Source organism: Pleurodeles waltl, chromosome 11, assembly GCF_031143425.1.
Source record: "Pleurodeles waltl isolate 20211129_DDA chromosome 11, aPleWal1.hap1.20221129, whole genome shotgun sequence".
Classification (NCBI taxonomy): domain Eukaryota; kingdom Metazoa; phylum Chordata; class Amphibia; order Caudata; family Salamandridae; genus Pleurodeles; species Pleurodeles waltl.
Window position 1 is genome coordinate 615551675 of NC_090450.1, and position 27305 is coordinate 615578979.

General features: G+C 42.0%; 1 protein-coding gene across 1 annotated transcript in view; it reads right to left on the minus strand.

Annotated features, from left to right (window-relative positions):
- The window catches only part of LOXL2 (lysyl oxidase like 2), a 408112-nt gene that overhangs the window by 132129 nt on the left and 248678 nt on the right, over positions 1-27305 (minus strand). Inside the window, exons 5-6 of the mRNA XM_069214120.1 lie at positions 25075-25297; positions 8152-8335 (exon numbers count right to left, since the gene is read on the minus strand). Of these exons, the coding sequence (XP_069070221.1) occupies positions 8152-8335; positions 25075-25297 (407 nt within the window). The remainder of the gene's footprint in view (positions 1-8151; positions 8336-25074; positions 25298-27305) is intronic.

Sequence of the window (27305 nt, forward strand, 5' to 3'; positions counted from 1 at the left end):
TTCCCTAGGTGGCAGCTGAGATAGAGGCCAAAATCCACAGGTAGGCACTTTGCAAAAGACACTTCAAATGGTATTTCCTGTCCCGGGCACTAGGCCTACCCCCACAAGTGAGGTACCATTTTTATCAGGAGACTTGGGGGAATGCTGGGTGAAAGGAAATGTGTGGCTCATCTCAGATTTGAGAACTTTCTGTTACCGAAATGAGAGGAAAAAGTTTTTTTGGGCCAAATTTTGAGGTTTGCAAAAGATTCTGGGTAACATAACCTGGTCAGAGCCCCACAAGTCACCCCATCTTGGATTCCCCTAGGTGTCTAGTTTTCATAAATGCGCTGGTTTGCTAGGTTGCCCCAGGTGCCGGCTGAGCTACTGGCCAAAATCCACAGGTAGGCAATTTGTGAAAAACACCTCTGTTTTCTGTGGAAAAATGTGATGTGTCCACGTTGTGTTTTGGGGAATTTCCTTTCGCGGGCGCTAGGCCTAACAACATAAGTGAGGTACCATTTTTATCGGGAGACTTGGGGGAACGCTGGGTGGAAGGAAATTTGTAGCTCCTCTCAGATTCCAGAACTTTCTGTCACCGAAATGTGAGGGAAAAGTGTTTTTTTGGCCAAATTTTGAGGTTTACAAAGGATTCTAGGTAACAGAACCTGCTCAGAGCCCCACAAGTCACCCCATCTTGGATTCCTCTAGTTGTCTAGTTTTCAAAAATGCGCTGGTTTGCTAGGTTGCCCCAGGTGCCGGCTGAGCTAGAGGCCAAAATCGACACGTAGGCAGTTTGTAAAAAACACCTCTGTTTTCTGTGGAAAAATGTGATGTGTCCACGTTGTGTTTTGGGGCATGTCCCTTCGTGGGTGCTAGGCCTAAGCACATAAGTGAGGTACCATTTTTATCGGGAGACTTGGGGGGAATGCTGGGTGGAAGGAAATTTGTGGCTCCTCTCAGATTCCAGAACTCTCTGTCACCGAAATGTGAGGAAAAAGTGTTTTTTTAGCCACATTTTGAGGTTTGCAAAGGATTCTGGGTACCAGCATCTGGTGAGAGCCCCACAAGTCACCCCATCTTGGATTCCCCTAGGTCTCTAGTTTTCAGAAATGCACAGGTTTGGTAGGTTTCCTTAGGTGGCGGCTGAGCTAGAGGCCAAAATCCACAGGTAGGCACTTTGCAAAAAACACCTCTGTTTTCTTTGAGAAAATGTGATGTGTCCACTTTGTGTTTTGGAGCATTTCCTGTCGCGGGCACTAGGCCTACCCACACAAGCGAGGTACCATTTTTATCGGGAGACTTGGGGGAACATAGAATACCAAAACAAGTGTTATTGCCCCTAGTCTTTCTCTACATGTTGTCCTTGCAAATATAAGACAGTGTGTAAAAAAGACGTCTATTTGAGAAATGCCCTGTAATTCAGATGTTAGTATGGGCACCCCAGATCCAGGGATGTGCAAATAACCACTGGTCCTCAACACCTTATCTTGTGCCCATTTTGGAAATACAAAGGTTTTCTTGATACCTATTTTTGACTCTTTATATTTCAGCAAATGAATTGCTGTATACCCGGTGTAGAATGAAAACCCACTGCAAGGTGCAGCTCATTTATTGGCTCTGAGTACCTAGGGTTCTTGATGAACCTACAAGCCCTATATATCCCCGCAACCAGAGGAGTCCAGCAGACGTAACGGTATATTGCTTTCAAAAATCTGACATTGCAAGAAAAAGTTACAGAGTAAAACGCAGAGAAAAATGGCTGTTTTTTTCACCTCAATTTCAATATTTTTTTTATTTCAGTTGTTATTTTCTGTAAGAAACCCTTGTAGGATCTACACAAATTACCCATTGCTGAATTTAGAATTTTGCCTACTTTTCAGAAATGTTTAGGTTTCTGGGATCCAGCATTGATTTCACACCCATTTCTGTCACTGACTGGAAGGAGGCTGAAAGCACAAACAATCATAAAAATGGGATTGTCCCAGTAAAATGCCAAAATTGTGTTGAAAAATTGGGTTTTCTGATTCAAGCCTGCCTTTTCCTGAAATCTGGGAAGCTGGTGATTTTAGCACTGCAAACCCTTTGTTGATGCCACTTTCAGGGAAGAAACCACAAGCCTTCTTCTTTTTTCCAATATTTCTTTTTTATAAAAAATACATTTTCACTGTATTTTGGCTAATTTCTTGGTCTCCCTCAGGGGAGCCCACAAAGTCTGGGTGCCTCTAGAATCCCTAGGATGTTGGAAAAAAAGGATGCAAATTTGGCGTAGGTAGCTTATGTGGACAAAACGTTATGAGGGCCTAAGCGCGCCCTGCCCCAAATAGCCAGAAAAAGGCAAGGCACCTGAGGGGGAATAGGCCTGGCAGCGAAGGGGTTAATTCTCTAGTTGTCCTTTGGATGCTTTCTGATTGTTTCCCTGTGCAGCTCGTGTTCTGCACTTATCCTGATGGTGTTTCTATTGGACTTTGATGATGATCTACATGCTTTGTTAATGACCTCCTCTTGAATGCCGACCCTAGAAGAGGCATATTTTCATGCTAATGCTGTGTTTCCCTCACCTGTTTTATCTAATAGGAGTTACAATGCTGACACCTGTCTATTTAATTTTTCTAGTTAGTTTCTTTTAGACCGAAACAGATGTTTTTCCAAATTAATTTCTGTCTTTCTTTTGTATTTTGTCCGGATGTGTTAGCCTGCTCCCACGCATACATGTTCTAATTTGGTTAGGTATAAGGATAACATATATCAGCCCCTGATTCTTGAACTCTGCTAATTTGATTTGTCAAATATCAACTCAGTCTGATTTGAGACATGTTTCTGTTGTTCAAATAATAATGTTAATGATATGTATTATTCTTCTTGAATATTTAAAGGTTTTGAAGTTGATGTTGGAAACGCCTAAGTATGCCCAAGTCCCACTTATAGAACACCTCTTTGATGCAAAGTAATGCAAAATGCTACTATGCACTATTTTAGGCCTACTTTCCAGAAAAATCCCAATACGTAGTATGTGGCAGTTTGCATCACAGTTATGAGTAAAGTATTAGTAAATCTAGGCCAGAGTATTACATAACTCTTCCTGATGGTCTAGAACCATGCTAAACTGTATCCATGATCAATTACCATATGAAGGGTGACATCTAACTGCAGCATTTAAAGCAATTAAGTCATCATTTGAGTGGACACACATGTTCAACTAAACCAAAAGATGTCAACCCTCGATTATGGAAGCTGTTACTCTAGAGTTATTTGTTTTGTTTGAAAGCAGATTTATTATTTATTTATTACATATTTACTTAAATATAACATTTAGGAATGCCACATGAAATGCTCCTCCAGTCCAAAGCAGTAACAGATCAGGATGAGAAATATATGAGGGGAGGTTAGCGAGAGGTAAGCAAAGGTAGATGTTCAAAGATGAAAGAGGCAGCAGCAAATATATTTTACAGTCCATTTCATTTATTCGTTTATATACATTCGTTTCAGCTACAATACAAAGTGTCACATTAAGGATGCACTCCTAGAGAGTGTATGAGTTGTACATGTTAATCTCTGGATTTACAGTGATTATAATAGCAACAGGCTTCACCTCGCACTCTGCACCAGTACAAGGTTTTTTTTTTTTAAACTCATCATTTTAAGAGCGAATGACTTTAACCTGTATCTCTGTCAAGCCTCAAGTCAAACCATAGACAGCCTGCAATTCCAAATGGAAAACTGTTGTGTGCTATTCTGTAACTGAATCCAATACCAGTGACCTAAGCTAATCCATGATGAATAGGACAGCTCATTTTAGCAAGATGTTCTTTGATCCGTCATCTAAATGTAGCTGCACCAAATTAAAGACATCTTGTGCACAGCTGGCATTTCAATAAAAAAGAAGAGTATTATTTTGATGGAGGGTGTGACAGGCAGTCCAATGAAACAAATCGCATCACTGATCTCTTATACGTGGCTGCCAGCCAGACCCACCTGCCATGCAGTGTATGTTACAGCATCATACCGCAGTGCCACACACAGACTCGGAGGCTTAAGAGACGATGCCACTGTGTGCGTTGGCAGACAGGCATGCACGGCGTGGACAGCTGAAAAGACTAAAAACATAACTAGGGGCCATATGTACGAACACATTTTCCCATAGACACAGAATGGGCAAAACTGCTTGCTACATCTGGCCCTAGATTCCCTGTTTCCTAACCATGTCTGGGCCGGAGAAACGTGTCCTGCTTAAAGCGTATTAATTTGATTGAGAGGGGTGTTTACATTCAGCAGCATGGATGAGAGAATCCGGAAATGGAAAGAGAACATTTACAATAGGCTGTTGTATTTGTCTCGATTTTCCCTGGAATCTTTATATTCCCTTCTAATGCTCTAGGGTAAGCAGGCTCCAGCGCCTGTTGCCCCTGTATTTTCCCATCACTGGGTTATTTGAGCAGGTAATCGCTCTCTGAACATTTAACAGTACCTTTTCTTTCAATCACACATAAGCACTTCAGGGTTTCTGAGAGTTATGATGTGCTAACAGAATGCCACAATACAAAAAATAGAACCATTACGTAAAATTCTGTCTCTGAATCACAACGTCCAGGAATATCTTATCATGCTTCTGCATAAATTAATGAAGATAATGTGCTTTTCTATGTCTACTGTTTCTACAGAAATATTATTAGGTATTTATTTCACCGAGTTGTTTTCATTGATTGCCATTGCCTCAGTTCCACCTTATTGCCCTGAAGACATGCAATGTTTGAATTCTTCATCTCATCTGCACTGAACCATTGCAAGTTCACGGCCATCTCCACTGTCTATCAATGACAACAGCATTTTGAGGGCCTCATGGCCTCCTGGAAGTACCAACAGCTTCAATTTTAGGTGTGGTAAACAGAGAATGTATTAAGAAAGCACAGAATGTTATCCATTTATATCAGACTACCTGATGACCCCCAGGAATATGAAAACATTAAGAAAAATAAAATTGCAAAGTGTGGTAGTGATGTCGCTTTTGAATCAGTTCCTTAAAACTCTCCTCTTGAAATACTGTCAGCAGTGTCAAGAAGAAGAACCTCTTCAGCTGGCAGCCCCACTTGAACTTGGTCAATAGTACTGTCAGAAAGTGGATTACTAGTTGGGGTGGATGGTACTCCACCATCAATATTAATAATAGTGCTATTGTTGTTCAGTCGAGTTACGTTTTCAGTAGTTTACATCCAAGCTCAACCCCTGGTAGGTATGGCACAGAGTAAATAGTCTTAACTGAGAGCACTCAGTGGAGCCTCCTTCTGCATTTCCATGTATGCCTCACCACCTGGTTTGTTTGTTTGGGTAGTGATTAGTATTATCAGCATGTTGCAAATGGTCAAACCACAGGGGAACAACCTATATCTGGTTTTGTATCGTGTGTAGAGATGAGCAAAGAGGAAGTAACCAAGCACAGAGGAGCTCTCCATATTTGTGACTGCTGTGGCCCCCAGGAAGCACCCGTTTGGGAAGATATTACCTGCTTTTCGGACATCTCAAATTGACTCGCCAGCTTTAAGGTGCCTTCACTAAGTGAAGTTTTCTACCTTTGGACTTAGTCATTTTTTGGAGCTAAAATTCCTCCAACTGGAATAAGTCTGAAAGCTGTGACTGAACAGGTTGCCACAATGCTACACAACATCGCTGTCATGTCCAGCTGAAACAAATTTGCTGCTGCAGAAAAACCTCCAATCTGGAGCAACCTGAGTCTCTGCACAGCGACAATGCACATTCATCAACTAAATTGGTAATTTTGTTCTGGTTCTATGGAGCTCTTTGGAACCAAAACACATTTCTAAGCCCCAGGCATTTCAGGATGTTAGGAGCAGCACATGTTGGCACATCCAAGAGTCCTCTGACCTCAGCACTTGGGGTGTCAAGACTCACTCCAACAGAAGGCCCCAGGTAGTTCCAGGCCAGGTCCCTTTGGAATTGGTCAGTGTTGGAAAGTGGAATATTGGTCAGGGCAGGTAAGTACCTACACTAAGCAATAGGCCACCAAACCCCACTAGGTCCAGTTAAGGCCTCAATAAATGAATCCTGGCTCAACCCTTGGTAGCTTTGCCATGAGCAGGAAAGGGATTCCCTGGCACTGCTAGTGCCTACCGCCATGGTTTTCATGGCGGTATGTTTGGCACGAAAACCATGGCGGTAGGCCGGGTCGTAATCCCGGGGGTGGGATTGTGGCGGCCGCTGGGTTGGAGACTGAAGTGTCCAGCCCAAAGTCCGTTACCAACCTGGCGGTCGGTGTGTTGAGGTGGCATTTTGGATGGCGGTAACCGCCATAGTCCAAATCCCATGTTTTTTACTGCCAGCCTGTTGGCATATCACCGCTGCTTAAACACCAACCGCCAGGGTTGTAATGAGGGCCAATGTCTGCAACAGCTTGTAGTTCAAACAGGGCCCAATCACTTTCCAATTACATCGATTTACAACAATTGGTTCATATGGAATAAAGGATCAAATCATCTCAGTTCAAAGTCCCTGGGAAAAGTGGAACAGATGTGTAATATCCCAGAATGAATGATGTTCAAAAATATGAAAACCTGTAACATACATGATTACAGAGCCTTGGAAGAAGCCACATGTCCCACTGTGTTTTGTAAACAGTAAATACAAATTGTTTGTTGACCAGGTAATCTGTGGCTTACGATACACACTGTAGGAATGAATCACTTCAAAGGATTCCCAAGTCTGTATATCCTAGTTCAAAGACATAAAGCTGCATGTGGCATTTCTATGATCATGTCTACCATGTCATATGCCAAACTAATTTAGAGCTGGTTTCTATATTTTGTCGAGTGAACAATTTATCTTATGGTATTTCCCCAGTGCATGCACGAGAACAATCCTTCAGTGAATTATACATGCTATTATTAAGGCCAATATTCAGTGACTGCTCCTCAGCTATGGTGGAGGAGCATTGCCCCCTCCCCCACCCCGCCAGCAGCAGCCGCTGCAAACCTTTTACAACGAAACAATAATAAACCATGTTTATTATCGTTTTGTTGTTAAAAGGGCAGGGCAATGGGGATGACAGGGACGAGGGGAGTGCACTGTGCACTCCCCTCCGTGCGCATATGTGTTTGGCCTGCCGTCTCAGGCTTGCCATACACACATGTGCACTATGCTCTCTCCAGTCCGGCACGGTGTTGCCAGGTTGGAGAGAGCAGACACAGTCTCCCAGTCTGCCCAACCAATCTTAACGCTGCTCTGAGCCTCCTACCAGGAAGAAGAAGTGGCAGCGCGGCGACGAAGCAAGAAAGGTACGTTTTTTAATTTCACAGCACTGTGAGCTGCGACTGCCAATATATTGCCCACCACGTGTTAAACATGGCAGAAAGTGAAAGATATAGAAACCGAAGTATTTGCTCAATTCCAAATGTCATTCATAGCACAAAGTAAAATATTCCGGATTTTAGAGTTTTTACCATAGATTGGAACTGCAGGTCTGATGGAGTGACTATCTTCTCAGGTTAGTGTACAACTACACTGACATAATTTGATCTAAGAATACATCATAATGGAGAACCAGGCACATGTTGAAAAAGATGGGGGTGTAAAGAAGAACATTGTGGAATGGGTGGTGACTTTGTTAGAAGTAAAAGAGCTCATGGTCACTCTTTGGGAATGCCAGCGCTGAAAAGAGAAGAACCAGCTAGAGAGTACGGATAACTATGGGTATCCTGAGCAGGAATTTTGAATTGTCCACAGTAACACATAGTGCCAAGGCTGTAATTGTCCCCCTCATTCACCAGTTGGAGGTTATCCTTCCAAAATCCTGCAATAGTTGTTTGCATCCCATCTTTGAGTCTAAGTCCAAATAGGGAACAGGTGTTGTCTGTTTTTCAGATGGTCCTACTGAACTCGTGCATTCATAGACAGAAGAATGAATCAGGACTCCAGTAGAAAGGACCCAGTAATATTGCTTGACTTAAGTACAATCAATGCCAGTCTTAGAAAATGAAACAATGTAGTTGATTTCAGAGATGAAAACCAATTGCGATTGCCACAACTTTTTCAACCAACCTTTTCTATATCTTTAACATACATTTACATTTTCTCTGTGCAACTGCTTCCCACTGCACTGAAAATTCTTCTACTGGGGTTTGAACAATGGAAACAACAAAGCTATAATTCCTTCAGTCTCACCTTGCCCCAGCCTTGCTCCTCCTAAGGCCTCTTTTGCACTTCCAAAGCCCATCTCTCGGCACACCACACTGGCAGAGAGGAGGCTCCATCGATCGTCACAAATGGTCCCCCATTCTCCATTCTTTAGCACCTCGACTCTGCCTTCTCCAGTGTTCGCTCCACCTTTCAGTCTCACTAGTGGTTGCTGTGCAAGAAATAAAAATAAGGCCATTTCAAATTTGCCTTGTCTATTTTCAGGATCAAAATATATTTGATTATTGTCAAGTTCGATCATTATAATTCTCAACAATGTTAAGGAAAAGACTCAATGGGACAAAATTTGAATAGTTGGCCATACGGCCTCATTAATATCAGATGGGTTTAAGGCACGTAGTACACAAGTGTCTGATATGATATAGGTCTAGATTATCAGAGGATGCCAGCTAAACCAAACCAAGAGAATAATACTTAGTATGAGGTTAGCATGTGTTGTTTAATTTGGAGGAAGAGCTGTTGCACTCCCTTTCATTAGATGAGATACGCTGGTATCTTTCACTCTATTTTAATGCCCATATATAACCTACTTTCCCCCTTTACCTTTCTGCCTCTTTGACTAGTTTGTTAAGCTTTTTGTTAGTGTTATATATGATGATGGCAAATGCCTCTTGAGAAGACGTCTTGCTCAAAAAAATGATAAACGGACTACCACTTAGGTGTCAACTGTAAGACACCTTTTGTGCATCTATGTTAGGAAAATTGAGACAGCACACTAGAGAAGACAAAACAACAGTGCACTTTGAATCAACCTACCTTGCAATCCTCAGAACAGCTTCTTTGAGGATTTGCACCTTACATTATACTCACAAGATATTCTTTCTTGAGATTTTAAGATATAGGGCCTGATTCTAACTTTGGAGGACGGTGTTAAACCGTCCCAAAAGTGGCGGATATACCACCTACCGTATTACGAGTTCCATAGGATATAATGGACTCGTAATACGGTAGGTGGTATATCCGCCACTTTTGGGACGGTTTAACACCGTCCTCCAAAGTTAGAATCAGGCCCATAATAGTATTGCCAAATCATTGTCAGAACAAGGGCAGCAAATTGAACTAAAGCATTATGCCAAATACTTCACATATTCAACAGCAGAATAACTGTTCTGAAATTCCTGGCTAAGTTTTGTGCAAACTTCAGTATTTATTATGAAAGTATTTCTATTTGGATGTTGTCAATGATTTTTCAACTATTTACTCAGACTTGGGCTTTGTATCAGATCTGGTAAACAAGATGTATTGTCACATGTAAACAATGGAATTACGTTACTTCTACTTCTGGACATGACAGACTGAATAAGTGTATTAGTCATTACAATTTAGTGGTGAATCAACAGCAACAGTACCACTAAGAACCTACAGATATTCAAGAGGCAACCATCCTCTGAAGCAAGACCTTCCCTGATACGAGCAATAGTGGTGTCTATCATGTCTCCACACAGAAGAGGACCTTCTCCTGGTTCAACAAGGAAGGCTTCATGTCCACTGACCATCATCAACATAAGACCAATCATATATCAGGGTCCCAGCATCCCAATATCTGTAATTTAATCTGGAACAGAAGTAAACCCTGTCTCTTAAAGTTCACTCTGGAGATGTTTGACATGGATATGTGAGACCCCCTTTACTCCTGGGTCGTAACAGAATCTTTTGAACAGATGTTTTAATGGGTGCTAGGAATAATCTTTGAAGGAAAATGTATCAATATATTATACATCCATTAATATGGCAGATACGCATAGAATAGATTATGAAAGGCAAGTTAACTATCAGCTAATCTCAAAATCGGTTAGACCTAATAGTCTGGTTGTCTACCAGGGTTTGCCAGAAGTTTCCCACAAATGCTGAAAATGTGGTAAAGCATCTGTTTACCATATTGATTATTAGATGGATGGATGATAGTTCTGAGGCAAAGTCAACAACAGTTAAATTGTGTTTCTATGTATTGCTTGATAACTCATTATCTCTAGTATCTCTAAATAACAGGTGTTGCTATTAACCAATCTAATGGCCCTCCATTTTTCATAGTTCAGAACAATGTTATAATGATTTTGCCTTGACAAACTAGGAACTTATGGCCTAAATCGTCAGAGAAGGTACTCCTAGCAAGAATTTAACTCTCTAAGCTATTTGGTAAGCTATAACACCCAAGAGCTTGGTCTGAGCTTGACAATGGCTTTCAGGTGTTCATAATAGTGGAGTTACACAGAATTGCACAGCAAAGGATCCTCAAAACCTAACAGCTTAAACTCCATGTTTGGTCCATTGAGGAACTGACAGTTATAACCCACCATTCCTTAAACATGGTCAGGGTTCATCTTGACAGCTTTTGTGCCTTAGTCATGTAGGATTTGTCAGCAGCCTTCTACCCTGTTGATTATGGGTTGTTGGTGATGTACCCTAGAGCGCCCACATGACTCTGGACAGCATCCTCTGAATGGCCTCCTTATTCCTGCTGGATATTAAGAGGAAGAGATCTGTTATGATTCTAATATCCCATGGGCTTTTCCTTGAGGGTCATACAAGGCTTCAGTGGCAGGAGCAGCCATTAAAGTCATATGTGCATGCCTCAGCAATGCTGTATCAACAAATATTAACACGTTACTTTAATCCTAATATGGAAATACATTCCCAAGCCTGGGGCTTCAATCATGATATGTCATTAAATAAATCATGATCTCTGCCTATAAATCTGTTGCACTGTCACTAAAATCTAAAGGATGGATAGAAAGGCTGGCTCAGCAGAGCTCAAACCTACAAAATTAAAACATCAAGGCCTTGATTTATTATGGGCTGAGCGGGCATTCATGTGGGGCATTTTACACTGCACCGTGGGTCTTTTTAATGGTAAGTGAATCCATGTAATGGTTTCGCCGCACAAACGCCTGCGCAAAATGTTAGTAAATAACGCCCTACCTCTGTCTGTGCCAGAGGAAAAACTCCCTGGTCAGGGGCACCAAATTCGATGTGTTTCTTTGCATCTATGTTTTAGACTATGTTTTTGTTTTGTTTGCATACGCTCAGCAAACATAAATGGCGGGCATAGGATTGTCATGTATTCCTAAAACCTCTCATGCAAGAGTAATTTCCGCCTGAGTTCTATCTCATACAAATTATTATAATAGTCAGTGCTCAATTTGCAAATGAATGAGTACTGGTGCCCAAAGCTCTGATGAGAAGCCTATGGATGGCACTTGTCAGCACACCAAATACCAAGGATGCATAGTCTTGAATCCATCTCAGGCCTCTTTAATCCACTGCCAGGTATGCCCTGCTCTTAACCCCACTCTGGCTGGTCCCTGCTTTATCCCTTTGTGACAGTTTTTAATCTTTCTCTTCCTCCTGTTTTCCCCTTTGTGTGTTTTCCCTCACTTGTTCTGGTCCCCAAAAATGAGTGTTGGTAGTAACCACTGGCTCATATTAAGCACTGATAATAGCCTGACTGCAGCTGTATCTAATCCAGAACTGTTGTGTTGATTAGATTTGACTGTGAGTCTACTTTTTGGATAAAGCTCTATCATCAAGTCCTGCCTCAAACAGAGATTTTCTAAACATAATCTGCATGTACTTAGCGATCCAGTCTATCCCAGGTTTATATGTGCAGCACATGAGGATGTTCTCTGTGTTATTTGAGCTCTACATTGGGGAACAACCTGCCCTTGAGTTCCAAAAAAACACAACCATCTCCCTTCTAGGTAGGGAATTAAGTGTTTCTTTTCTTTTGATTTCTGAGTCCTGTTTGCCTTTTAATTCTCTGCCTGTTCCTTCCCCATTGCTCCTTAATTGCTATGTAGCTTGATAGTGCGTACTTTGAGCCAGACGTTGCAGGTGAGGCCCACCAGCAGTCATTTTTGGAGACCAGCACTTATTTTTTTGCCATCAGACTGTGACCCAGAGCAAGAGAGAGAAAGAACAAGCATTAGCAAAGCCAATATGTCTCACCTATGAGCGCTATTGGCTTTGGCAATGTTTGGTAGCCGTACTGTACAAGAGCATGGATGATTTGCAGTGTGGCTAAAACTAATTATAAAAATCATTATGATGTAGGCAAGGGTAATGTGATTTTCTTTATAAAAGTGCAATAGTGCTGGATGTATCAGTCTTTTTTTAATTATTATTTTCATGAAGCACACAAAGGTTGATGGGAAGAGTGTTTGCAATTAGGTAGCATCCTAACCCATTGTCCCTTTGCCCACCATGCCACCTCTTTTTGAACCCAGCCATTTGCAAAGCAGCTTTGACCCTGCTCCTTGTGGTAACAGTCCAGACAAACTGCCAGACCAGGTCCTCACCAAATTGGAACACAAGGAACCTAGGACTATTGTCGCCCTGATAGGGGCTCATCAGCATGGGACCAAAATCTGAGCATACCCTTGCCAATTAGGGTTTATGAAACTACTTAAAGGTTTATGGGAGGAATGCTTGCAATTTGTCTAACCACCGACAATCCCTCACGGTAGCATCCAAACCAAATGTTCTTTGTTTGGGCTAGACTGTAGAGGAGCAAGGTCAAGGCTGATTTGCATATGGTTGCATCCAAACTGAGTTGGCATGTGAGCAAAAGAACGGTGGGTTGGGTGAGCGATTGCCAGTGGTTAGACAAATTGTAAGCACTTCTCCCATCATCTTTTGTGTGTATATTATTTTTAGCCATGCTGCACAGCAGTCATGCTTCTATACAGCATGGCTGCAAATCAGTGCCAAAATCAGAAATGCCCATGCTGCACAGCATGAACAATGGACTATAGGAGAGCGAACACTGTCAAAGGCAAGACTTATTGGCTTTGCCAGTACTTGATGGGTTGCGGCACAGCAACCCTGTGATTCTAAGCCAATCAGTTACTCTCCCCATGCATGAAAAAGAAAAAAATATGCCATCTGGTAAACAAATCCTATCACATAAAGAAAGCAATTATGCCCATGCCAATGTCTTAGTGTAAATAGATTTGGAAGAAGAGAACATCTGTTGTCACAATAAAAGCAGATAACATCTATTATCACAATAAACATCCATATCAAAGGCGAAAAGGGCTTGTTTGAAGTGTGTTTGGCACACTAAAACATAGCTACAGATAGCGAGAGCGTCAACAAGGACGATAGGGAAAAAGAAAAAAAATAGTACCTCATTCACAGTGCGATCAGTGGAAGGACACCAAACAAGCTGAAGTTATAAGTTCTTGCTCCATGCTTCAGCCAAAAGAAGAGGAAGTGAAGCCAGCATGCGCTGGCCAATTAGAAGGCAGCAAATAGGAGTGACAATGAATCCAATAAATGTTAAGCAACGGATGGGTTCCAGGCCCTTGATGACTACATGTTCTCTTGCAAGCAAGAGAACATATAAAGGGGAAAGAAGGAGGAAGAGAAAGAAAGAAAATCTATGACCAAGGGAGAAGGCAAGGACGATAATGAACCTGCTGGAGTTTTCATCCTTATTACGTATTCAGTACAATCTTCATTTTAACAGTAGAGGGAGCTTTGCAAAAATGCGACTTGGCTTAAGATATCTAAGGAAGCTAATTTCCGATCTCTATATGTATACTTTTACATTATACGCTGGCTTGCTTAAAAGGATGATATGTGAGAGTAGGCATGCACAAGGAGACAAAAAGTCCTGTTTGAGAATCTGAGCAATTGATTGTTACCTAAATATGACATATTTCCCACTAAGTCTCAGCAGCTATCTCAGGAGAAATTGGCCTTTGCCATATACTTTAATAATAATTTGAAAAAAGGAGAACTAAGGGGCATATTTATACTCCGTTTGCGCCAAATTTGCGTCGTTTTTTTCGACGCAAATTCGGCGCAAAACTAACGCCATATTTATACTTTGGCGTTAGACGCGTCTAGCGCCAAAGTATGAGGAAAGAGCGTCATTTTTTTGCGTGAACGCCTTCCTTGCGTTAATGAGATGCAAGGTAGGCGTTCCCGTCTAAAAAAATGACTGCGACGCAAATGCGTCGTATTTATACTCCCGGGCAAAAATCACGCCCGGGAGTGGGCGGGGCAAAAAACACCGCATTTGCGCCTCTTTTTAACGCCTGGGTCAGGGCAGGCGTTAAGGGACCTGTGGGCTCAAAATGAGCCCACAGCTGCCCTCCCATGCCCCCAGGGATCCCCCCTGCCACCCTTGCCCACCCCAGGAGGACACCCAAGGATGGAGGGACCCATCCCAGGGACATTCAGGTAAGTTCAGGTAAGTATAAAAAAAAATATATATATTTTTTTTGGCATAGGGGGGCCTGATTTGTGCCCCCCTACATGCCACAATGCCCAATGACCATGCCCAGGGGACAGAAGTCCCCTGGGCATGGCCATTGGGCAAGGGGGCATGACTCCTGTCTTTACTAAGACAGGAGTCATGTAAATGGCGTCTGGGCGTCGTTAAAAATGGCGCAAATCGGGTGGAGGCGATTTTTTGCGTCAACCTGACTTGCACCATTTTTAAGACGCCCTAACGCCATTTTTCCCTACGCCGGCGCTGCCTGGTGTACGAGGTTTTTTTCCACGCACACCAGGCAGCGCCGGTCTGCTAGCGCCGGCTAACGCCATTCAATAAATACGGCGCCCGCATGGTGCTTCAGAATGGCGTTAGCCGGCGCAAAACTTTTTGACGCCAACTGCGTTAGCGCAGTTTAGCGTAGAAAAGTATCAATATGGCCCTAAGTCTCTAACGAAAAGAAAACAATGCCAAGTGCTGCTTCTACAAGTACAAATTGTATTCATTGCATTGGATGCTAAAGAAACTTTACAATAACTTAAGGGAAAACATTTCATGTATTCATTTCTCCTCACATCTGTTGGACATTGACTGCTTAATGGGGGCCAATCAGAGGATGTTGAATCGTCAAAAGGCAGAGGTAATGATAGTTGGCTCCTTTCCATCCACATGGCCAATTGAGGTTTGGCGTCAGAGTGGATATCGACATTGAGTCCTTCGGACGGAAAAAACAAGAATCTGGATGGAGTCAGAACTTACAATAATACAAGTAGCTTTGAGGTGAGTGCAAGCTTTTACCACTCTTGTGTCCTCAACAAAGTAGTTTATATGTCTTAGCTTTCCACAGGGAGTACAAGCCATAAGCGTGGTAGTTCTGTCTAGACTGGATTACACCAGTTGTACATACCTATGTATCCTGAATGACCTGATTAAGACCCTACAGCTTTTACAAAGAACAAATGTCACAAAAGTGAGGTCGATAATATCAGCATGCACATATATAGACTTCACATATTCCACTACCACTATAACATAAAGGTAAGTACATACAAGGAGGTATATATTTACTTGTCTAACTTGAGATCCACTTACCTCAATACTATAGTTCAAGTCAATATTGCGGAGCCAAAAAACGTGCACTGCAATTTTGAAACTTTAATATTGAGATTCCCTGCCATTTACAAAATGCTATGACATGTTCGCTGAGGAAGACCAGTTCATGCCTGCTCACTCGCCAGCTTCTGCAAGACTGCTCACTATCATGGCCTAAAATTTCTGTTGCATAGATTCCCAGCTATATAGAAGCCAAGCCAGCATATTCCCTCATTAGGAAAAGTGACTGCTGTACTGCCTTGATTCAAAAGGGCCAAATGGGACTGGCAGGGTTTTTCAACCTGAGTTGCTCGTATCTGGAACCTCATTTCTCAGAAAATAAGAAAACATAACATAATTTTATCTTCAGAAGAAAGTGAAAAAAAATCACCCTCTTTCAGGAACCTAATCCAAATCTCTCATTGGCACCTCTTCCTGGTACCAGAGAAATGGTTGTGTCTATCCTAGCGACAAGAGGCTACTTATGGGTTTCAGGTCAGTGCTTAATTTGAGCTGGTGGCTTCCGGTGCTCAGCACCAGCACTCAATTATCAACACCAGCATTACTGACAGTCTGCCACAAGGTGGCCCTGTCTAATTTAGAGATGAGCGTAACAACAGTTGTTTATTAATTCAGTACATTAAAAATTAATATTACCTGCTGTTGAAGCCATTCTTAGGTCATCGGAGGCCTGGAATTGTCTGAATTATCACACTTGTAGGAGTGTTGTCGATAGTGGCTGTATTGGTACTAACGTTAGCAGTGCTTGCAGGGGCAAAATGTGGTGCATGCTGCAGTGCCCTTTCCATGTGGGTCCTGGTACTATTTTTTTTTTTGCAATTCAGCATTGTTTTAGGTTGGGTTGCATTATAGAAATGACCCATAAGAAAATATTACAGCATAAACGACATAGAAATCTGACAGCTTTTATCAAATAGCTGCACAGGAAAAAATATAGGGGGTCATTCCGACCCCGGCGGGCGGCGGGCGGCGCCCACCGGGCGGAAACCGCCCAAACACCGCACCGCGGTCAAATGACCGCGGCGGAGATCACAACTTTCCCGCTGGGCCGGCGGGCGATCTCAAGCAGATCGCCTGCCGGCCCAGCGGGAAAACCCCAGCAAAGATGAAGACGGCTCCGAATGGAGCCGGCGGATATGCTGGGGTGCGACGGGTGCAGTGGCACCAGTCGCGATTTTCAGTGTCTGCGAATCTTAATGGGGCCCCACGACACCCGTTCCCGCCAGCCTCTTCCTGGCGGTGTAAACCGCCAGGAACAGGCTGCCGGGAAGGGGGTCGGAATCCTGATGGCGGCGCTGCATGCAGCGCCGCCATGGAGGATTCCCTGGGGCATGGGAAAACCGGCGGGAAACCGGCGGTTCCCCTTTTCTGACCGCGGCTTTACCGCCGTGGTCAGAATTGCCCCGGAAGCACCGCCAGCCTGTTGGCGGTGCTTCCTCTGCCCTCTGCCCTGGCGGTTACAAACCGCCAGGGTCAGAATGAGGGCCATAGTTCCTTCATTTTTATTACATACAAATTAGGTATCGCTTACAACCTGTCCTTCATGCCTTTGCTAAAACCTGATAGCCAAAATATGTTTATTGCATCTTTCGTCAGCACTTTCAAAAGACCTTTTCGGCGGATGCTTGTCCGAAATATACCTTTACCAGAAAGTGTTCTGAAGCCACTGCAAAATGATTAGTATCACTTTACAAAAACCCAACTAAATAAATAAATAAATAACTAAAATCTTTACCCTGAATGTGCCACATTCACCTGGGATTATTTTCAAGCAAACATCTGTGGGTTAATAGCCTTTATAAAACACATCCCACGGCACAATCAGTATAATGCTGTGTTAAAAAGGTGCACTTCTTGACCAAGAAGGGTCTAATCCCTTTGTTGCGTCATTTGATCGAAGTCAAAGACCATGCACACAGCCAGCAGAACGTTTCTTGAGAGTGTTTGGAAGGAGCAGTGAATTGTAAGGGTGGCTTACCTCGCCAAGAAATGTTGGAAATTCGACACGATTTCGAAGGGACGAAAGATTATGAAGTAACCTAACCATTCAAAGCCAGGGACGGTGCTCACTAGCATGATGTCACTGCATTTAGGTCTCCATCTATGGGCCTTGTAGAAACAGCCCGGTCAGCAGAAGCATGGGTATGCGTTCGCTTGGCTCTCAGATATTGTATTTTATAATGCCCAATACATACATACACATGCATCATGTTCTTGCTTGTTCCTTTGGGTGTTACGTTTGCACAAAAAATACCAGGGGCATACATGTCACTAGTGCAGTAGGTGCAGTGGCATTGGGGACCAGGAGTCTGAGAGGCCTTCTCACCTTTATCATGACTGTATTTTACTACCTAGTGGGTTCGAAGGCCTGTTTTCCTTGTTTGGATTAAGGTCTGCAGCAGCATTTCTAAGCCGTTGAAAAACCATTGAAAAGACCCGGGATATGGCTCTTTTCAAAGCTGAGGGCCCAGTGGAGACCGTCACTTGGGAAAATGTAGTTTTGACGACTATCAGAGTTGGGGAGTGATTCATTTTTGGAGGCGATGGGCATTGGAATTTATTCTTGGCCACCAGGATTTGCTTTTCATCATCAGACTTTAACCCACAGCAAGAGGAAGAGAAAGGCAGAAAAGGGAGAAAGATGGAGGAAGAGAAAGTTGGGAGAGGTGACAGAGAGAGAAAGCGGAAATGAAAAAGAATCATTTAGACTGAGATAAAGAGCCGGGAAGTGTGGGGTGGTGAAAGAATGAGGCACGATGTTGAATTAATATTAGGCTGCATTAGAGACGCCGTCATTGGTCAGCAGTGGTCACCTAAGGTAAACTTTAAAGCCCTGCATTTTTTAAACAAATTAAGGAATGCAGATGGTGACACCTATGCCTGGTCAGACTGACCTATATATAGGTCAATCAGGTAGTGTCTGATGGGCTGGACGGACAGATCCGTGAGTAGACAGGTATTATTAGTAGTTTGTGGGACGCTTATGACCAGATGAGCTGGATTTTCCTGTTGATTTTCCTCCTATTACCATAAACATTGCCTGCACAAACACAAATACGTGCAGTCTCCCATACCTTGCAAAATACCCATGACTACGAGTTCTTCCGACCGAGGAGAAAAAGCTGTTTCAAGAGAACAACTTTAAGCCGTCCGTATTCTTCGAAGCCTCTCACAATATTTAAGAAAGACAAGGCGTAGTGGCCCTAATCTCTCCCTCCCTCTTTTATGAATAGAATGAAGTCTGCCAATCAGACCCAGTTGGTGATTCTGTTTTTGGGAACTCCCCCTTGTTCGGCCAGTGGCGTAACACAAAATGATGGATGTCCCTACTCTTCCATACCTCACAGATGCCTATAGACATTAATGGGAGCCTCCTGAAGGTTGGGAACCCTCCTGCACCGCAGGGGCCTGTGTTACTGCTCTCGCTTAGTCTTAATATAGGCTGTCTATGCCCGCCCAGTGCCTGGACATATAGCATTCAAGGCACAGATCGAAGAGAGTGTAGGGAGTAACATAGCCGTTCTAATTACATTTTGGGGCTGAGAAACTGTGCACTTGAATTGGTTAGTAATCGTTCACATGAGATCCCGTACTGTGCAGCAACCAATATTCATTATTGGGCTCCCTAACAAGATGGAGCACAGCCCATTCAGGCGATTTCGGAAGCCTGGACTAGAAGGGGAATTTCTTAAAGGTATGAGCTTCTTTTTGTGCAGGTGTGTCTGAAGATTTTGACCGTGTCCCCCAATTAATCATGGACAATAGCCAGAGGTAGCAGCTGCTATTCCTTACTGCTCTTTCAGTACACGTGAAACTGCCTTTGAAGTCAAGGGCAGAAAATAATCAGGATTCTTTGTCCTCTCTTTACTTTCAATAGTTTGCACAGGAGCAAGCAGGTGGTCATTGGTGGGCTACACTTTAGACAAGGAGTCAACCTTGTGATGTTTTCAATGGTCAAAGGGGTGTAATTACACATTCAGTGCCTAAATTGTGTCACTTCCACTAACCCTTACATTGTGTGAACCAGCATCCTTAGCATAAAGTAACATGTACATCTCTGAAGAGCTAGCTCATCATTGCTAAGTAACAGATATGTACTGTTGCCCATCTCGATGGTACTCATTTTAACATCCTAAGAAGGATAAAAGCTGATGGACCGGATGGAACTGGAACCTGTGCTAGGAGAGAACATTTAGGCTCCTTTCTTAGAGTTTGGCTGCTTGGATATTCTGTTAGAACATGATGGGTGTTTTGTCCACCATATTATCAGTGCCAGTGGCTATAATGCACTTCTAATATTGTTGCTGGGAGATTCGCCCCATTTGGGATGGAGTATTTTGCCCTCCAAGCTCTAAAGCAAACCCAGGTATCAATTGACATTTTGGTATGTGGACCTAACATAAGACCATCTTGTTTCCTGTCACAAGAAACAAGATTCCAAAGTGTTAGACGATAAGGTTCAAACATCTCAGGCTGGCTACCCACCAAGCACTTTAAGCCATTCCAGCTTTAATGAAAGCATTTATTTTTGCCTCTAATGATCAACATAGTTTCTCGCAGTTCACTGCTTGCATGTGTTACACAGACTGCATGAAGAGACGCTCTGTGAACAGTGCATATTCTTGTTTTCACATTCAATTTTAGACTGAAATAATTCGATTTTCTTTGTAAACATTCACTGTGCAGGCTTCTTACAAAAAAAGTTTTAACAACATTTACTTTGGAAGGTATGACAAAGAATTACAGAAGCTGCACTGCAGGGCACAGTTAAATACTAACATTGTCCATTCTAGAAGGGAAATGAAAACTGCGTGATAACTAAATTGGTGTAGTACAAAATTAATCTGGCGTCTTCATTCTATGGCTGAAAACGAATAACAGGGCAGTGAAAATATTAAGAGAGCTATCTATCACACAGCCACAGCAGAACAACATTGTAAATGCCTGTGTAAATACAACAAGAGAGAATATCACTTTTCACGAAAGGTTTGTCAAACTTGTTCCCAATAATTCTCGGTATCCACAACTTTTCTCTTAATTAATAAAATATATGTCTGGGACATAATTCGATTTTCCCAGGGTCACACAGCTTGATGGTAAGTGGAAGACAGGGTTACAGCTCGGGTCTGTTCTTTCCATGGCAGCCACTTTGCACTAGTTTATACTTCTTTTCATTGTGCTACAGACCACTAAAACTGGGGAGTTCTTATTCTGTATGTTACGAAAAGGATGTGCACAACGCCAAACCACAGGATGTGGTTATCATGCAGGACTTCAATTACCCAGATATGCCGGGAAACAAACACAGCCAAACAACGCGTACAAACTGTTCTTGGCAGCAGGCGACAGTCCCCCTTCTTCAAAATTCAGATAAAGTCACAAGAGTCGACTATGTGACAAGACAATAACGTGGTACACTGCTCAGAAACCTAGGGAAACACGGCCATAACGATGAAACTTAAGAGGAGGTTAGTTAATGGAAAGTATAATGAAACTATGAAATGTCAAGGGAATAGGTTTTGACAACATTAGCTATTGGAAACGCCCCAAGGAGTAATACTATTGCAACCAGGTAAAAAAATGGACTAGGTGGGGACTTTAAAAGAAACACAATGGATGCAGCGTGTTTTCTGAATAATGTTTGCTAGAACAGGTTTGTCTTTTAACAGAACTGTAATTACCGGTGGTGGTGGTACCCATCACAACAGTACTCAATTTATCTACCTCTGACAGAGGAATGGATGAGGTGGTCACACAGTGTAATGCCGAAATTTATGACACAATAAACAGCAGTGAGTTAATTCTGGGGTGAGTGAGTTTTAGGGAAGAAACACACGTTCTACAAATGAATGCAGAAAAGGGTTCTACAAATACATGTGCAAAATGGAAAAAAATTAACTTTTTGGGGCATACGTTAATAAAATAAAAGATAGTCATGTAAAACTGACTAAAGAGAAGTAAAACTACGCATGAAATATTTTAATTCACTGTTCAACTCTTCAGAAGATATCAAATAACCTATACTGAGGTCATACATATGGATTAAAAAAATACACTTTTAATATTGGATGAGACAGGCGGAAGTATGGAAAAGTAATATGTTTGTCTATATGTAAAACAGCTAAATTGGATGAGCAAAGGCACTCTAGGATATCTTTGAATGTGTATGAGTGAGGTGGGAGGACTGAAGAAGGGCAAACAGTACCCATATTCTCAAAGAGTAAAGGAAGTGCCACTAGAAACCAGCTGCTAGGGAGTGGAATCTGGGAGATAGCTGGCTAAATTGCAAGAACAATAAGGGGCGTTGTATTAGAATACAGGAAGAAGGTATCCTGGTAAGCAGAAGCAAACTTTGATTTGAGAGCAATTTATTACAACAAACCAAGCAGATTTTCTTTAAAAAAAAAAAACTGTATCTATGCTTGGCAAACTGGTGAAACTATCCTGGATCTGGATATAACCAGGAATCAAAGCTGCTCTTCACACTGTGGCTCGATCAATCACCAACTGAAGTAAATTTACACACATACCACCTACCTTGACCGACAGAATCCACATCAAAATCTGCTGTGTAATATATAACAAGGGCCTACATTTCAGTAAACATATCTTTCCTCGAAGTGAATGTGTTGATGGAACCCACATCAGTAGCTATGGAAAATGTGTAACAGTGGTGCACAACTGGAGGGTCTGTATACTCCTCAGAAGATCGAGGTTAATTATAAAGGGATACAAGGACCGAATATGCTGACCATTAGTGGCCAGTATGAGATTAAACTCAGATGACTGTGAAGTCATGCACCGAAAACGTGACATTATCCTAGAGTGAGGTATTTACAGTGTTGTAAACTTCGCATATTATCAAGACAAATGAGAACTTACATAAGCATTTGAAGCATAGTGCACCATTCTGCGCTAAATTGTGCAGGTATCGGAACCAACCATGCAGGTTTCTGCCAGTAATTACAGAAAGTTTAACCTTCTGAATTTTGACAGGGGAAAATTAAAGGGGTGCAATGTATGTCACACAGCTTAGGATTCCAAAGCCCTTCCAAATAGGAGTTAGTGCTTGGAACACATTTTAGCCCCAAATGCATAGTCAGGGCTATTGGGGAGTTTCAAGCAATAGGGGTTTATAAAGTACATACAGCAAGCAATAGAGTTCGCTATTAAACAGAGATGCATACAACTATCTGTGTACAAAAGTTATAACAGATAGAAATAATTCCACAATGTGTATTCAGGCAGGCAGAATTAATTATGCCAAAGAAAATAATAGTTTGAAACAAGGTTGTGTTGGAGCTTAAATTTCATAACTTTTTAGGGTTTCAGAGAGGATACTCAATCAGCATTACTTGACAAGCCTTAATTAACATGTATTATCATGAAATTATTAAGATTGCTCAAATTTTTTGTTGGGAGGAATGATTTTTTTAAACATTTGTTTGAACTACAAGGGATCCAAATTGGACCAGGTGCAGATTGGTTTCATCAACAGAACAGCCACCCAACGGTGTATGGTCCGCTGCTCATGTGGTCCTTGCAAAAAAGAATGGTTGGAAAATTAAAAGGCACAATGTAAGCTAGCTGAACGAAGTGAATCTGTCAATGAGAAATTTCAGGCTTCTGTTTTAAACCCCTGATGTACTAACCAATCTTCCTTGAACTAGATCAATTTGGAAAAAGTAAAGCAATGTTCTAAGATCTTCCATGACATACTCTTCTCCTATATATTTAAGAGTAGATGTGATGCTGTACTCTGCAGTCTGGAATTACCGACTGAGATCAAGAACTGCAGATCAAGGCAGAGACTGAGTATAGAAAACTAGTGAAACAGCTTCCACTCAAGGTGAAAATTCAATGCACTAGAAGAATATATTGTGGTTTGGATTATGGAGAGTGTGTTTGGCACAGACTTGGTGCACCATACCATTTGCCCTTCACATCAGTATTCCCAGCGACCGATGTGAGGTGGTTCTGCCAGGCACTGATCAAGAGAAGTATTCTGCAACACAGAAATCATAGCCCTGATAAGAAAATATGGGCATTTATTGATAAAGCCTGCCCTTGTTTCATAAAGTAAATAGAAGACACGAGGATAGAATCCACACGAATCCGGACATATACTGAGGAACTTCCATTGTGGGGTACAATTAAAAAAATAGTTTATTGTAACAGTCTTAAGAAATCTGGGAGCCAAGTATGCCAACTGGTTTTGGTTAAGTGAGTGCCTTCAATTAAACAACATCTTTTTCACCTTTAAGTCTAAGCAGTTCAATGTGACACATTTTAGAAGCATTCTTAAAATATGTAATTAAAGACTGGGTTTGCTAATTAAAACGTGTCACTCGAGTTGAAAAGGTTTGTAATCAGTGGCTGGTGGTAGAAAGCTTATCTCTTTGTTGAGTTACAATGTCGGTCATAACGAAGTGCTGCACACTGAGTAGGGTACCAAAGAAGCAGAGGGCCCTGGTGTAAGCAAGGAAAAAATGTCCCTTTGACCGCTATTGGGATGGGATAATACAGCAGATATAAGGCCTGAACAGACGCTGATGAGTTTGTTTTTTTAATTTCTTTACAACACTGGCCTGGGGAAAGCAAACTTGTCAAATATTCTGCACAGCATGACGTACGCTGTTTACTTGTTCCCACGGAGTCGAGTCTCGATGGACATACTGTGTACATATCGGACCACCAAAGTTTACCTTCAGTAAAACAGAGCACACAGACGTTAGTTTACGAATTGTATATTGCAAATGTTTCTGTTGTTAGTGTTTGTCATTCCTTCTGTTGCACCATGACAACATTCTAAGGTACACTGATGAATAGTGCATCTTGAAAATGCTCTTTCTTGACAGTGTCCCTCTTATGTGGGTTGAAATGACTTGCATATGGTTTAATAAGACATGTTTTTATTTTAAAAGGGTGTGTAATAAAAAAAATAGGCCCTTCATTATTTCACATGCATGCACAAACAGACCCTTCATTATTTCACATAAATGCACATAAGTGTGGGGCCCCACACACATCGCAAGAACACGTGCGCATGAACTCGCATACACGCACGCGCACAAATGTACAATTTCTTTCTCTCCACTGAAGTCTGTGTACAATTATATGCCAAAATGAAGACTATCTTGAGGACTGGACCCTGAATTACTGAGTCCATCATTCATTTTTCATATTCCAGGGAACCCTCATCGCAACCGCCCGCGACCCTTCCACGATAGCACTGTCTCCAGGAGTTACAGTTACCGCTCGCATCATTAACTCTAGGATTGGGGAGTTACGGGGATGACAGACCAGGCAACTCAAAACGAAAGCCTAAAGCTCATAGCAGGATCACTGTCATATTTTGAGTACGGGTTTAGGAGAGAATACCGAGAGCAATCCTTTCTTCAGTGTGTCTGTGAAGTAAAGTGCTTTAAAGCGTACAACCATAATGCTGTAGTTAAGCATTTATTGAGGTGGTGGCGGGCTGAGATAACCATGACTGCACGTCACACGAGTCATGGATTTGAAGAGTCCCCAACCTGCTGCTTTGGTACGACCCTCACCTCCTGCCTGAATGCCTTCCTGAAGCCGTTGTTACTGGTCGGGGCGAAGGCGCGACCCGGGGTACAGCTCACCACCACCGGCATTCCGTTCTCACAGCTCTGGTTCTTCCCGGCGTCCACGTGGATGACGGACCCCAGAGTGCAGCTCGAGAGATGAGCCTCGGTGCCAGTGCAGTTCACAGAGAAGGGCCAGTACTTGTGTTTCCGCCGGCCAGCAAATATCCTAGGACAGACAGACAGGAGAGAGAGCAGCCGGTTAGTCCACAGGCCCCAGTCCAATGTTAGTTCAGAGTCTGCAGAAGAACCACATAAAAGCAGCCGCACAGACCGTGCACAGGTGTGAAAATGGAAACAGATCCGAATGTTCGGAGCAGAATGTAGCACTCAGGAGGCAGCCTAGTAATTTACTGCACTTTCCACATTCCCATAGGTCCATACAATATCTCTCTGTACCGCTTTATGCCGAGCGAGCTTACACAAAAGGCAGCCCGTGCTATATTTAATGCTCAAGAGCAGCACTGAGGGTCTTGTATATATAATCCATATATTAACACAATTGATTGACAGGTTTATGTAAAAATTCTTAACATAACATTTTACATAAATCACACTAGTCATAGACAGACAGAGAGATACTCTCGGAGGCTCAAAACCGCAGATAGACATATACATTTCATGATCTTCACCATTAACGTTAAATATAGTTATTACACGTTCACCATTAGTAGACTTTTTTATTCCATACATCAATACCATTAACAGACATATATATATATATATATATATATATATATATATATATCATATAACTGATGGACATGTAGATTTCAAATCACACAACAGAACATAAAATATAAACTATGAAATAACGTCATTAATACAAACATGTATTCCATAGCTGTGCACCATGTAGAGATATACAATCGATCAATCCATACCTTTAACAAACACATATGTTTTACCACCACAACAATGAGAGGCATATCAGTGTGCATTGTGGGAACCTCATAAGTAATATTGTGCAGTGCATGAGGCATTGGACAGTCGTCATCTTACCTGGAGTCTTGAAGGGCAGATAGCACAGTGTGGTAGACATTAAATAGCATTAAGTAAAGCTCTTATTTGGAAGATTTCTGATGACCAAACTTAAAATATTTGTGTACTTTTGAATCTAAAGCTGTTCTTCACGGCTCTGCTATGCTTCCTTCCCATCTTGGTCAAATATCTTGAGTCCTGGCCTAGTCAACATTGAGATTTAAAAAATATTTTCCCCCTTACACATTTTCAAAATAGTATAAATGAATACATATATGTTTCATACCTCCACATCACTGACGCATATACCCCACACATCTTCATCATAATTGTGTGTAGTTCCAAACATTTACACGATTAACATCCATATATTTTATACTTCTTTATTGTTGTAGACATGATCTACACAACCCACTACATAATATTTATGTGTATGCAGCATTGACATGTTTGCTCCACTGATGGACATAAAATACAATGTGACAGTTAAAAGACTAAAGTTCCGCTTATTATCTCTACTGCAGTAGAGACAAAGTAAGTGCTCATTCATGGAAATGTGCAACCATCACCATGTAATAGTCCTACTTTTTGAATATTTTAGAATTGAAGAATGGCACCTAGATCACAAATGTATTTAAGGAAGCAGAGTTATTAAATGGGAAATGTAATTTACTGATGGTAATCAACAAGAGTGACATCTTTTTTTTACTCATTTAAACACAACCAATTATCTTTCGATCAATGGAAACAGAAACCTTCAATTTTCTGTGCCACCAGTAACTAAGAGTTTCTCAAGAAAAGTGGGCAAGACCATACCTCTCCAATACTCAACCATGGCCTTCCAAGATGCTAAACCTCCTTCCATAACTAGTTACCCTGTCTCAGAAATGAAAGACTGGATATCAGAACTATGTGACCAACAAAGTTCAAAAGACCCATCAGATAAAACAGCATGAGTGACACTGGTTGCTTCTCACCCAACAGAAAGTTTGGTAACTGTTAGACCTGACAGCCTTAGGGTAGTCACCCCTAACTTTTTGCCTGCCTCCCTCCATTTTTTGGACACTGTTTTTGCTGGTTTATAGACTCTGCGCACTTTACCACTGCTAACCAGTGCTAAAGTGCATATGCTCTCTCCCTTAAAACATGGTAACCTGGAATCCTACCTGATTGGACTATTAATTTACTTATAAGTC